At 46.0% G+C, this 12,852-nt stretch overlaps 1 protein-coding gene across 6 annotated transcripts in view; it reads right to left on the bottom strand.

The window, feature by feature from the left end:
* The window catches only part of ARHGEF10 (Rho guanine nucleotide exchange factor 10), a 122,481-nt gene that overhangs the window by 23,380 nt on the left and 86,249 nt on the right, over positions 1–12,852 (bottom strand). For all 6 annotated transcript variants that reach the window (XM_074384211.1, XM_039461090.2, XM_039461091.2 and 3 more), the window contains 7 exons: positions 9,676–9,791; positions 9,168–9,295; positions 8,887–8,987; positions 7,413–7,534; positions 6,360–6,446; positions 4,240–4,460; positions 3,443–3,600 (listed from right to left, as the gene is read on the bottom strand). In XM_074384211.1, the coding sequence (XP_074240312.1) occupies positions 3,443–3,600; positions 4,240–4,460; positions 6,360–6,446; positions 7,413–7,534; positions 8,887–8,987; positions 9,168–9,295; positions 9,676–9,791 (933 nt within the window). The remainder of the gene's footprint in view (positions 1–3,442; positions 3,601–4,239; positions 4,461–6,359; positions 6,447–7,412; positions 7,535–8,886; positions 8,988–9,167; positions 9,296–9,675; positions 9,792–12,852) is intronic.

Consider the following 12,852-nt stretch of genomic DNA (forward strand, 5'->3'; position numbering starts at 1 on the left):
TATTTACAATAATAGTACATAAAATGATACCGTCATCATGAGAAGGAACGCATGCAAAATAACTGGGGGGATGCTGCACTTCCCTGTGAGCTGTTTCCACTCTAACACATGCCTTGCTATACACTGTATCATGAGGAGAGACCGTATCTTCACAGAACACTTTAAAAAAATCAAAATTGAGTTAAAAGAAATTCCTTTCTTTTGATGAATTTGTTCCCTTTCTTGAAGCCTAGGGAGTCATAAAACATTTTGGTTTGAAAACATTTTCAAGGATCTACTGGTGAGGTCTTTCACACTTTATATCAAGTACAAGTCATTAGCTTGAATACCAATAAAAAGTATTTGAAACAAGATTTACCATAAATTTTTAAAGTGACTAATGTAATTATCCTGTAAATAATTAAAATGAATTCTTCAATTCTCCATCTAAGCATTAATTAAGGCATCGACCTTAAAAATGTAACTAAATTATTAATCCATCGACGCCTTTGACTTCCTAATCAAGTAAACACGCTTCACTCAGTCAGGAGAACATGGCCCTACTTCTTATCTCTTTATTCTGGATTTCAAGCACTGAACCTTTGAATACAAAACAAGTGCCTGAAGCTGAGGTGTGCAGTCACCAAAAGGCAACTATCCAAGCTTTGGCTTTTGTGGCATTCTTTCAGTTACAATTCAACTTTAATGGAAATGCTTTAATGTTGCAATTAGGCTAAAAAGTGTTGTCGGGTGATTATTAGCCCCAGTGAATGTGAGCCTGCTTTTCACGTATAATATGTGCACAGGGCCCAGCGTGCATGGGCCTTCCCATCTGGTACTCACAGCCCTTTAAAGCAGTGCAACCTTCAGAACTATGTGGACTCAGTGCAGAGCTACAATTTTCTCTGACATTCACATGCTCTGCAGGGCACAGAGTGGCACAAGAACGCGGGGTTTTGAATCCTGGGTCAGAGCTCTGTCCACCACCCGCTGCACTTGAATCCTGGCTGTCCAATGGGCTTGGCAGCGTCCTACGGAAAGCATAATTCCTCTAAAACAAGAACTCAAAGATCAGGGACAGGATGGCCTGCTTCAGATGTCTCGCTTGGTAAAGGTTTAACTTCCAGTAACTGACCTCTGTTCTCCAAGTGCCTGAGCGGGTCTTTCTGCAGTGTGCAGCATGCACTTGTCTTTCTTAGGATGACTTCTCCCTGCATAGCTGTCTCAGGCCAGAGCCCTCAGCAGGCTGCCCACAGCACAGCCAGACCCGGGCACATGCTAATGACATTCCGAACTAACACTTAAAAATCTGGAAATTGCCACAGAATTTCAGATTTTTAAGTGCCTTGAAAGTCAGAGCCCTGGCAACTGTGAGGAGCCGGGAAGCAGCCTCCTCGCTCTGCACAAGCCGAGGCCTCCAGCCAGCCACATTCCCCAACACCAAGAACGCAGTGGCAGGCTATGCGCTTCTGCGCAGGCCACCTCGCGGGCTCCCAGACAGTACACCCACCAGTGCTCCGTGGGGAAGACACAAAGAGACACATTCGGTCCATCTCAGTTACAGATCATGTTACAGATGAGGGGAAAACACAGCCCAGCACAGGGCTGCGCAGTGGACAGGACAGCACCGCAGCCAAGCGAGAGACTCAAGACACGCTCACGAGGAAACCCGGGACAGAAATGGGGGACGCAGCATAAAACACATTCTACGTAATGGAAATGTAACTTCTATTACATTTAATAGAAACTAGAAAACAGAAACAAATCCACATTATATGAAAAAGTATCGACGCACATTCCTCCGTGAAGCTTCGTGAAAGAGCGAAGCGTGCAGAGTGGTAGAAACGCGAGCAGCAGCAGGGAAGCAGCTGCGGAGGGGCCTCCCCTACCCGGAGCAGGGACGGGACAAGGTCGGCCAAGGAGGCTGGCAGACGAAGCAGGACTGGAATGGGAGAGGTCAGCCCCGAAGACACTCAACTGTCCGTGGATAAGTGAAATCATGAGGCCGAGTGAAGAGGAGGGTGCAGACCGGAAGCCAGGCTGGGGCACCCACCAGATGAGAGGGGGGCAACCGGGGACCCGCCAAGGAGCCAGGGATCAGCCAGGGATCAGCAGGTCGGAGTCCGGATGGCTGAGGGGCAAGACAAGAGTGGCTCCTGTGCCTACTGCACCTACTGGAGTGAGAACCAAGACCAGGCCTTCCTGGCGCAAGTGGGCACACAGGCCAGGCTGGAACCACACAGGAGAAGGAGGGGCCGTCTCTGTGGAGCAGGTTGAGAGAGCCTCCCCGACGACGAGACATCAAAGTCCAAGGGCTCAGCCCAGGCTCAAGGATGGGCTGGCGCAGATTTCCAAGGAGGGAGGAACTCCAATGGCAGCAGGGAGCAGGACGCTCAGAGCAGAGACAACCGGGGTGGCTGGAGGGCAAAGGGCCCTGTTGGCAAGGAATAAGGGCTGGAATTTTATTCTAAGTACGCTGGGGACTCACCAGACAATTGTAAGCTGGGGAGGTAAACAGTTTATAAATCTCAGTAACAAATGTTTCGAGAATGAATGGGTGGAAATGCAAGAATGAATGCGAAGCTAGGCTGCCATCCAGGCGGGAGCTGGGCTATCTGGACCAGGGTGGTGATGACGGGGAGTGAGCTGGGACATGGGCTCGAGGTACAAGAATGAATGTTGGATGGTCCGAGGGACAGTGGCGGAGGAGGGAGGCGGACGGGACCGGCCCAGGCCGGCTCCCGGCCGCAGGGAGGGTGGCGCAGGACTGCTTTCAGGGGAGGGAAGCCCCGCGTGCTGCACTCTGGGAATGGCAGCACCGAGAATCACCGGGATCCAGGCTGGGGCTCGGCACCCCTGCACTCACGGCTGAGGGAGGGGCCGGGACAGCAGCCTCAGCCAGCACCAAGGAAGCTGGAGGGAAAGCCCCATAAGCAGAGCTTCCACGGGAAGAGCCTGCAAAGCAGGATGCTACAAATGCGGCAGTGGCTGGAGAGAGAAAAGCAGCCTGACCACCCCCGGCGGATGCAGGGACCAGGCGGGATGGGCCGGGGAGCACCTTGTCCATGGCACCCAGCGGAACACAATGGCGTCCTTGGCCCTGCGGTCAAGAGAACGTGAGGGACGAAGGGAGCAGCACCGGGGCAAAGAGCAGTAGCCCAGGTCCAAGAGGCCCCGCCCAGCAGACAGGCTGATCGCCGGTCAGCGCAGGACACGCTGAGGGAGCGCGCTGCATGGCCTGGGCTCCCATCCAAGGGGGAGAAACAGCCAAGCCGAGGTGGGAGGAGACAGGGAGACTGACTTCTGAAACGACACCTGTGTATTCAACAAACACCTTTTGGGGAAGAGGCAACACACACAGGCCTGGGGCCAGGGTGATGAGCGCAGGGGAGGGAGGCTAAACCAGACGCAGGGGCCAAGTGAGCCCCGAGGACCGGCCAGGAGGCCGTGAGACCCGCCTCACCTGGGGCCCTGGTGTAGCTGGCGACCGCCCCGTTGACCAGGCCGGCGTACAGGCTCTGAGACGTGCAAGCCAGGCTCATGACTGTGGACTTCTCAGGAGTGAAAAAGTGCTGAAGTCTCACTTTCTTGGAGCCTTGACTGCTTTTATAAATGGAAATGCTTTAAGAGAAAAATACAAGCTAATAAATATATTTGCTCGTTGGGAGGAGAATGAGGGTGTCTATTAACATAAACACAAAACATTTCAATTCCTCCCTCTTGCCTGTCCTTCTCCATCCCTAGAAACACTTGCCCGTACTTTTAAAAAATTTGCAACAACCTTGATTTCTTTATTTTTAAAAGGGAAATTCTGGAATATAAAAAAAAAATTAGTTCTTCCTATATATCTTGTAACTTCACATCAGGAAAATCATTTTAACTCTCCTTTAAATGATGTCAACAATTCAATATGATCATAACATAGAATATGATGGTGGTTTTATCCCAAAACACAAGGGCGGGGGGATGTGCTTTTAAAAAGCATGAATAAAAATGAGACATTTCAGTGGCAAACAGCAAAACTTACTCCTTTAAAGAAATACCACTCCTCTTTAAGACTTTCCTAGAATAATTTCCAGGGGCCCAATTCACTAGTTATTTCAAAGTGCAATGACCCTAAAAATTTCCCCTAGTATTCCCTAATTCCTACACAGGCTGCTCCTGAGTCAAAGTCAAGGACTCTTTCCAGGACAGGCTCCCCACCATGCCCTCAATGGGCAGAGCTGGCTGATTCTCTGTAACGTGTTGAGTGCTACCCACCTTCCCTCCTCCGTCCCTACACAGATCGTTGGCACAGAAGCTCTTGCGGCCGAGGTCTCAGGGTCCAGGGGTACCCTGGGTTCTCTACGCTTCTGCTCAACAGGAATGTACAGCATGCACAGGATTCGAGATTCAACATTGAAACACTCGATGACTTTGGGGGTGGAATTTTGAAACGAGACGATGGCAATCTGACCCATTTGATGGGTACAACTTCCAATCTGAATCAGAGAATTAGGAGAAAAAAGAAAATGAGCGTGTGGAGGCTTCCATAATACGCTGGAATCTGACACTTAAAGACCATGACAAGCTTCGATTTTCATATGAGAATCAACACACTTAGAAAAATCAAAAAATTGCTTAAACAATTGCTCAGAGGCCCCTTTTCTTCTCAACCTATTTAATTAGGGTTTCCAAACAATTTTAAAGCAAGAGCATAACTTTAATTTTTACAAGGTTACATTTCTATACTTTAAAAATCATGTAGTCGTCACAATACGAAGGTAAAGGCCTATCATCCATTCTCCATTTAAAGTTCTAAGCAGCACATGATCATCCACTTTAATAAAACCAATGTTTAATGACCTTGGCTAAGAAAATAAACCTTTCAAATGTGAAAAACATCAATAAGAATATATCCCAAGGTAGATCATTTGAACTCAACATGTGGTATGTTGTGGAATTCTTTTTCTTTTTATTTTTTTGAGATGGAGTCTCACTCTGTTGCCCAGGCTGGAGTGCAGCGGTGCAATCTCAGCTCGCTGCAACCTTGGCCTCCCAGGTTCAAGCGATTCTCCTGCCTGAGCCTCCCAAGCTGCTGGGACTACCGGACTACAGGTTCACGTCACCGTGCCCAGCTAATTTTTGTATTTTTAGCAGAGATGGGGTTTCACTGTGTTGTCCAGGCTGGTCTTGAATCTGCCCACTTTAGCCTCCCAAAGTGCTGGGATTATAGGTGTGAGCCACTGCACCCAGCTGTGAAATTTCTAAAGTAGTATTGCTACAAGTGTGTACGTGAACTTCCTGTGTGCTTGAATCTCAACAATGAGAACACATAGCATAGTTTCCCAATTTAAACTTAAATTTATTTTTTTTAAGTGGGAAAGGGTCTGATCCCTGTGAACAGAAAGCACTAGCTAATTTAGGGGGGTGTTTTCACTGATTCTTTTTCTTTTCCACCACCTTTGAGAATGTTGTTAAACTCTCCTTATCTTTCCTGTATTTATTCCATGCTACACACAGACATCCTACTTTCAGGCTGCCAGGGAAGAATGCCCATCTCCCAGGCCCCTGCACTGCCTACAGGGCTAGGGCTGCGACCGGGCAAGGGGATGAGGCTTCAGCGATGACAGGTCTGCCTGCCTAGATGGAAAACAGGTCTCTTAAAAGTGGAAACCGCCAAGGGAATTAAGGCTACTCCTCCATTCACAGGTTGGTACGAACAAAATACCAGCTAATTGGGTTGTTCCATTTCTGACACTCAACTAGGAACACCGACCAAGCAGGATGAGTGGCTGTGAGAAGTGAGAGGCATGACTTGCTGCTCAGGATGCCTGGGAGGAAAGGATGAGGGTTTGGAAAAGCACAGTGGACCGCTGGAGGGCAAGTCTGAGGCTGCAGGGCGGGAACACAGGAAACCAGAGAGGGGAGAGCCTCGGACCACACAGCTCGACTCTAGTTTGCAGGAACCAGGAACGTCCACCGCAATAGCACCCTAATTTCAGATGCAATATTTCATTTGGAACACATTAATTTTAATTGCTAAGTTTCCACTGCAAAAAGCGTCTTGGAGAAAAAATATCCATGCAGTATCACCACCAAAATGGAAAAAAAAAATTAAAATTATTCTCATATTAGTTTATTGTCTTTGGACTGAACTTTATCTGGTAAATGTTTTGGATGAAAAGGAAAAGATACAAATATTTGCATTCCTAAGAATTCTAAATCTTTTCCAAAAGCGATCAGCTCCCTTTCAAAGAAGTGTTCATGTTTGTGAGTACACTCTGGGCTAAGCCACCAGCAACTCTGCACTGAGCAATTCACATCTTAGTCTCTCATCACACTGCTACAAATGTTGATTCTCTGTGAACCGGCACCAAAAACAAATAAACACATCTTACCCACAGGAAACCATGTGCTGTGGAAAATGACTCTGGCTGGCTTTCATTGTTGAGGTAAGGTTCAGGATTATAAGCAGCACATTCAATCTAAAATGGAATAAAATTAAACGTTCACATATAAAACAGAGCTAAGAGGCTCTTAGACTACATAACGTCTTAAACGGATGACTTGCTGCCAATGTATAACCACAGAAATTACAGGTTCATTACCTATCAAAGATTAAAACAGCGAGGATAAAAGTTGAAAAGTTCAAGTCTCAGAAATTAGCTTTTCAGAAGCGAACACCTAAGTGGATTCAGCCTTTGGTACCTTACTCTTCAGATCCCATCAGCACACAGAAACCCAGGGGCGCATCAGATGGGAGAGCCGCCCCCAGAGGCATCCAGCGCAGCCTGTGAGAACGCAGCAGCGAGGAAGCCCGTGCCTCTTCCCTTCCCTGGCCCACCAGGGCTCTCCCAGGGAAGTCCTGTGCACTGTCTGAGACTCCCAATGGGAGGGGTTGGGGGAGCTGCTAGGGACCAGGGTGAGAAACAGTATCTTTATTTCTTAAAGAATAAGATACCGCCAAAGTCACTGAAGGCCCTGGCCTGTTGTGCCTGAGTCACCGACACCGGGAACATTAACAAGATGCCACCCTGGAGGTGGAGACTGCCCAGGCAGAGAGCACGACGTGCCTCAAGCAGACGTGAGACTTGGAGTTACGATCCACCGTGGAAACAGACTGTTTGCCAAGCAAAGGCAAAACAGAGCTACAAATGTGAAACACGTGTCCCCTGTTTAACTAGCAAGGCCTCCGATGCTGTGGTGGTGTTGGAATATCCCAGGGTCCTGGCCCAGGACTGGGCTTCAGAGGTAACAGCTGGGTGTTTTTTAGGTTTTAAACAACAGCAATCTTATTTCCAAATAAATTACTTCTTGAGAAGCAGTGACTGTGGTTAACCTGGGAAGACCACGTTCTAACCATGCCCCTTAAGAATCATCTCCCAAGTGGCCCAGTCAGAGCTGTGAGGTGCACCCCACCGTGGGCCGGGCCCTGCCCTGCCTCCCTTTACCTTCAACTCCTGCTGCTTGGCCACCATCACGGGCATGTGTCCGACAAGGAGAGGATGCTTCTCCTTTTTAATGTGATTCCCATCATCTTCCACACAGAACCAGCCCATATGGTTCTCCTCTTCTGTGATTATATTCAGAAAGAAATGAGCAAGAATGCAGTTAATTCACACGCAACACACCTGCAGCTCCACGGGCCACAGCAGGGGAAGTTTCCAGCATTCTGTTTGTTTAGGACCAGATAACGCCATGTTTTACTCCTGGAAAACAGTACGATCTCCTCTTACAGCATACGCTCTGTATTCACTGCATTATTTTAGGAGGCAGCATTGCTCCCTCTAAATGGCGGGGACGTCTTCCTGTTTGCGCCTCCGGTATGCTGGACCCAAAGGCTGCAAAACTTCGCTGTGGAAACCACACAGGTCTACTTCCCCTTATCTTTCTCCATTTTTTCCCAAAGCAAAAGAGATGTTTAGATTCAAACACTAGAGAGGTACTGAGACACTTTAAAACGTGGTATAATACTATGAGATAAGAAAAAGTACAATGAAATGGAGAAATATTTTACTACTAAAACAAACTGTCAACCTGGGCATTACAGAACAGGTACTGGATCTGAAGATGGAAGGGGAGTTATCTGCATGTTCAGCTCATTCTCTTTAGAGAGTAGCTACTTCCTTGTTTGCTGAGTCACTCTGAACCTCACCTGACAAACCACTCAATTAGTTAGCAAGAGAGAGAGGGGCTGTGTTTCTGCTTCCTTGTCAACTGAGCACAAAGTCGGGAAGGCTTTCCCTTCCAGACAAGGCCCTTCCACTGATCAGAGCTCCCTGGGGCAATGGCATCATCCATGCTCTGCATTTCCCTTCTCTATTTTGTTCTCAGTTAACATTTCAGAGTATCCACAGCAGAATGAGAATTTTACACACACATGACATCCCAGTATATTCTGAGTAACAAGTCTGAGGGGTGTGTGTAAGTACATTACAAAGAGAGCAAAACATAATCAAGGCTGAAGAGACATCGGAACAAGGAAATCATAAAGTCACATCTACAGTAAAACCATGGGGTTTATCTTTGGTGCTGGGAAGATCTTCAGTGACCCCTCAGCCCAGCCCTGTGTTTTGCTTCTCAGTGAGGAGTGAGGAGAAGGGCCAAGAGGAACAATGACCTCCCTGGCATTTGGAGGCCGCTGCCCGCCGCCTGCCTCCAGCATCTGGTTCACGGCCAGGTTCCTGGGACTTCCTCTGTGTTCTGCTGCAACTGGTACCAGAAACACCATGGCCTTGTTCCTGCAACCCCTCCATTTTAGTATGAACGTCTTAAAAATTGCTCATGCTAGGGTTAATTTTCCTCTTTCAGATCAATGGATGGCTCCCCTTCGGAGTCTCCTTCTCAAGCCTGACCTCACCCTTACAGGCAGGAATTCATCATCGTGCAGCATGCCTCATTCAGCCTCAGTCAGCCAGGCCTTACCCAGGGCAAGCTTGGCCATCTGTAAGCTGTTGACCCAGGACTCCTTGATGGCAGGGGTAAACGTATTGAACACAGCTGTAAAGAAGGTCGGTCGCCCAGATCTGCCAGAAACAACAGACAGGCATTCATTTGATAAAATGTGCTCCATCCTGTGAGGTTAAATTACATATTTTGCCTGTCTTATGTAATCAGCAAGCCGAAAAACATCTATGTCATGGCAAAGAACCATTTTTTTCCCCCAGCACTGACCAAGAAGGTTTCATTTTAAAGCTACTACTAACTTGTCGTGCTTCCCTGGGAGCTGTAACTGAATTCTGCAGCAGTCTGCAGCTCTGATTTCATCTTCTTTCTTCAAAATGAGCCTTTGTAAACCTGATGTCCAATCATGGGCTACTGACTGGTTTAAGTTCTACAAAGGAAATAAATACGCACATTTCAAACATGTTTAAAAAGAAGGGCCGCCCCAAGTAAGATTTAAAAAAATTTTTAACATGAGAAATTCAGATCAAATAAAACTATCCCAAAGAAACATTTGGGAGTCAGACCGCACTGTGGGAGGGCTGAGCCATTTTTAAGACAGAACTGATATTCAAGTCTATTTGCAAAATGAAAAAAAGAAAAGTTATGGTTACTTTCACCTTCTCTAATACAGGAGAAAATGTATAATCCGATTAATTTTTAAAGTCAAAATGGATTCTCACTTGTGGTAGAACTTAGAGATATAATAAAATGCTTACAATGACTTAGAAGTGAAGACAGAATTTGAAATCAAATCGCTTCAATTGTTACCTGATAGTTTCCTTTAAGGTTTCCTATCAGCTGAGTGATTTGACCGATTACATTTAAGTCATGTAACAAGTTTTGCAAATCTTGATACAGTTGTCCTGGCCCCATATAAACTTTGTCTGCAAAATAAGAAGAAAAACAAAAAAACACAAATGTAAACCCAGGTTTACTTTAATACTTGAGGAATGAAAACACTAAAATAACAGTTAAATAATTTTTAAGTTGAGGGGTGAATCTAGAACTTTTAAAAAGTGGACATTTTCAAGCATTTAGTGGTTTTTTCTTTTCTAGCATTTATTTAGAAATAATTTCAGATGGAAAAGTTGCAAAGAGCTGCCTCCTGAGTGCCTGGGCCTGGCTTCCCCAGAGGCTAACATCTGACATAGGCATAGCATGACCGTCAAATCCAGGACACCACGTTGATACGGCACTCCTAACTGATCTACAGACCTTCTTCACACCTCACCGCTTTCACTCCAATGTCATTTTCTAGTCCCAGATGTAGCCCAGGGCCTCGCACTGCATTCTGTGGTCACATCCCTGAAATCTCCTCCAGTCTGGGAGAGTTTCTCAATCTTCCTCTTTCGCGATCCTGACATTTTTGGAGGATGCTGGTGAGTTACAGAGTTGTCTCACAATTTGGGTTTGACTGATGTTTTGTCCCTTTCATAGTTTTTAAACACTTGACATAACAGCTATTAGTCAGAGGCACCTGGAAATGACATTTAATCTGAACCACATCTCCAATAACGGGTCCACCATCAAAAAGAATTCCCCAGTGATCTTTCCTAAGGTTTGTTTTTTTTTAATGGGAATAGAAACGGTTTGTCTTCAATGACTTGGGTTAGGGAAATGACTGTGTTTCCTGAGTTCTCAAGTGCCCAAGTGAGAACAGCTACAGAGAAGTTCTCAGACTGTCCCTCACAGAGTGCTTTCTATGTGCCACAGCAGGTGATGTTCAAATACTTCTTCACTAAATCCCATGATGGGCCCACAGGCACAGAGGACAGATTCCCCCACCCCAAGATTTGACTGATAACAGATAAGGAGTTCATCTCAGAATCAGCCTGAGAGTCTATACTTTAAAGCCAGATATAATAATACCCTCCTTATTTTCCATTTCTCATAGAAATTAATTGTCTAAGGTCAAACAACCAGGAAGAGAAGGAGCCAAAATTCAAACCCAGGTAGAAGAAATTCATTTAAGTTGAGTAAGGTGCCTCGTGTTCCAGCAGGACAGGCTTCACGGCCACGGGTCTGTGCAGCTGCATGGACTTGAGCTTACAGGGCCCAGAACTTGGTCTCAGGCTCTGATGTGGACATCCTGAAATTCTTAATAATTTTGGGAAAGGACTCTGCATTTTCCTTTTATGCTATGTCCTACAAATTATGTAGCTTGCTCTCTTAGTGTGTATAACATATATAATACATATATGTCAAAACTGAAAGAACCTACATAATTCCAATAAAAATATTTCAGATATATGTATCTAAAAATATTTACTAGGTAACTGAAGAGTAGCATAACCCTTTATAATTTTGCAGGCACTTTATGTTAAAGACATGATTATGTGGTATTTATGCACATGGTAGGCCTGATTTTTATCAACTATCTAGACAAATTCAATAACTAAATACATTTGGTTTTTGTTTGTTTGTTCGTTTGTTTGTCTTTTGAGATGGATTCTTGCTCTGTCTCCAGGATGGAGTGCAGTGGCATCATCTTGACTCACTGCAACCTCTGCCTCTTGGGTTCAAGTGATCCTCCTGCCTCAGCCTCCCAAGTAGCTGGGACTACAGGCATACACCACCACGCCCAGCTAATTTTTTGTATTTTTAGTAGAGACAGGGTTTCACTATGTTGTCCAGGATGCTGTCAATCTCTTGACCTCATGATCCACCCACTTCAGCCTCCCAAAGTGCTAGGATTACAGGCGTGAGCCACCGCGCCCGGCCTACTAACTGCACTTGAAGTATCATGAAATTTCATAAAAAGGGTAGCAAAGTGATCCAGCAGTTACCCATAGCAACTTTATTTATCCTTATAAAATGCTTATAATTTAAAATGTTTCATGACACACATATTTGCTTTCATTCATAAACTGATGATAAACTCTAAAACACAACCTTGTAATACAAGTATAGGCTGGATGTGGTGGCTCATGCCTGTAATACCAGCACTTCGGGAGGCCAAGGAGAGAGGATTGCTAAAAGTCAGGAATTCCAGACCAGCCTGGGCAGCATAGTTTAAAACAAAAACAAAAACAAAAAAACGTTAGTCAGGCATCGTAGTGTGCACCTGTAGCCTGTCGTCCCAAATACTTGGGAGTCTGAGGTAGGAAGCTCACTCCAGCCAAGGAAGCCAAGGCTGCAATGAGCTATAGTTGTGCCACTGCACTACAGCCTGGGCATCCAAACAAGACCTTGTGTCAAAATTAATAAATGAGTAAATAAAATTGTAAGTGCTATGTAAACTTTATTAATTAGTTAACTTCGTTTAAAAGTGATCTTAAAATAGGATCTTCACAATTACCATCCAATCAAATTGACCCTTCTATTTGAAATATATAGGTCTGCAGCTCTATATATTTTCACACATGCATAGATGCATATAAATATCTCCCTAGTAAGCCTGAGGGAGAACTCCAGGGCACAAAGGAACAGCTCCATCACCCACAGAACAGCTCCATCACTCATAGAACAGCTCCATCACCCACAGAACAGCTCCATCATCCACAGAACAGCTCCATCATCCACAGAACAGCTCCATCACCCACAGAGAAGCTCCATCACCCACAGAATAGCTCCATCACCACAGATCAGCTCCATCTCTCACAGAACAGCTCCATCAATCACAGAACAGCTCCATCACCCAAAGAACAGCTCCATCACCCACAGAGCAGCTCTATCACCCACAGAACAGCTCCATCACCCACAGAGCAGCTCCATCACCCACAGAACAGTTCCATCACTCTACAGAACAGCTCCAACACCCACAGAACAGCTCCATCACCCATAGAGCAGCTCCATCATCCAAACAGTTCCATCACCCTACAGAACAGCTCTATCACCCACAGAACAGCTCCGTCACCCACGGGGCAGCTCCATCACCCACAGGGCAGCTCCATCACCGACACCGCAGCTCCATCACCCACAGAACAACTCCACCACTCTACAGAA

Source organism: Saimiri boliviensis, chromosome 13 (assembly GCF_048565385.1).
Source record: "Saimiri boliviensis isolate mSaiBol1 chromosome 13, mSaiBol1.pri, whole genome shotgun sequence".
Classification (NCBI taxonomy): domain Eukaryota; kingdom Metazoa; phylum Chordata; class Mammalia; order Primates; family Cebidae; genus Saimiri; species Saimiri boliviensis.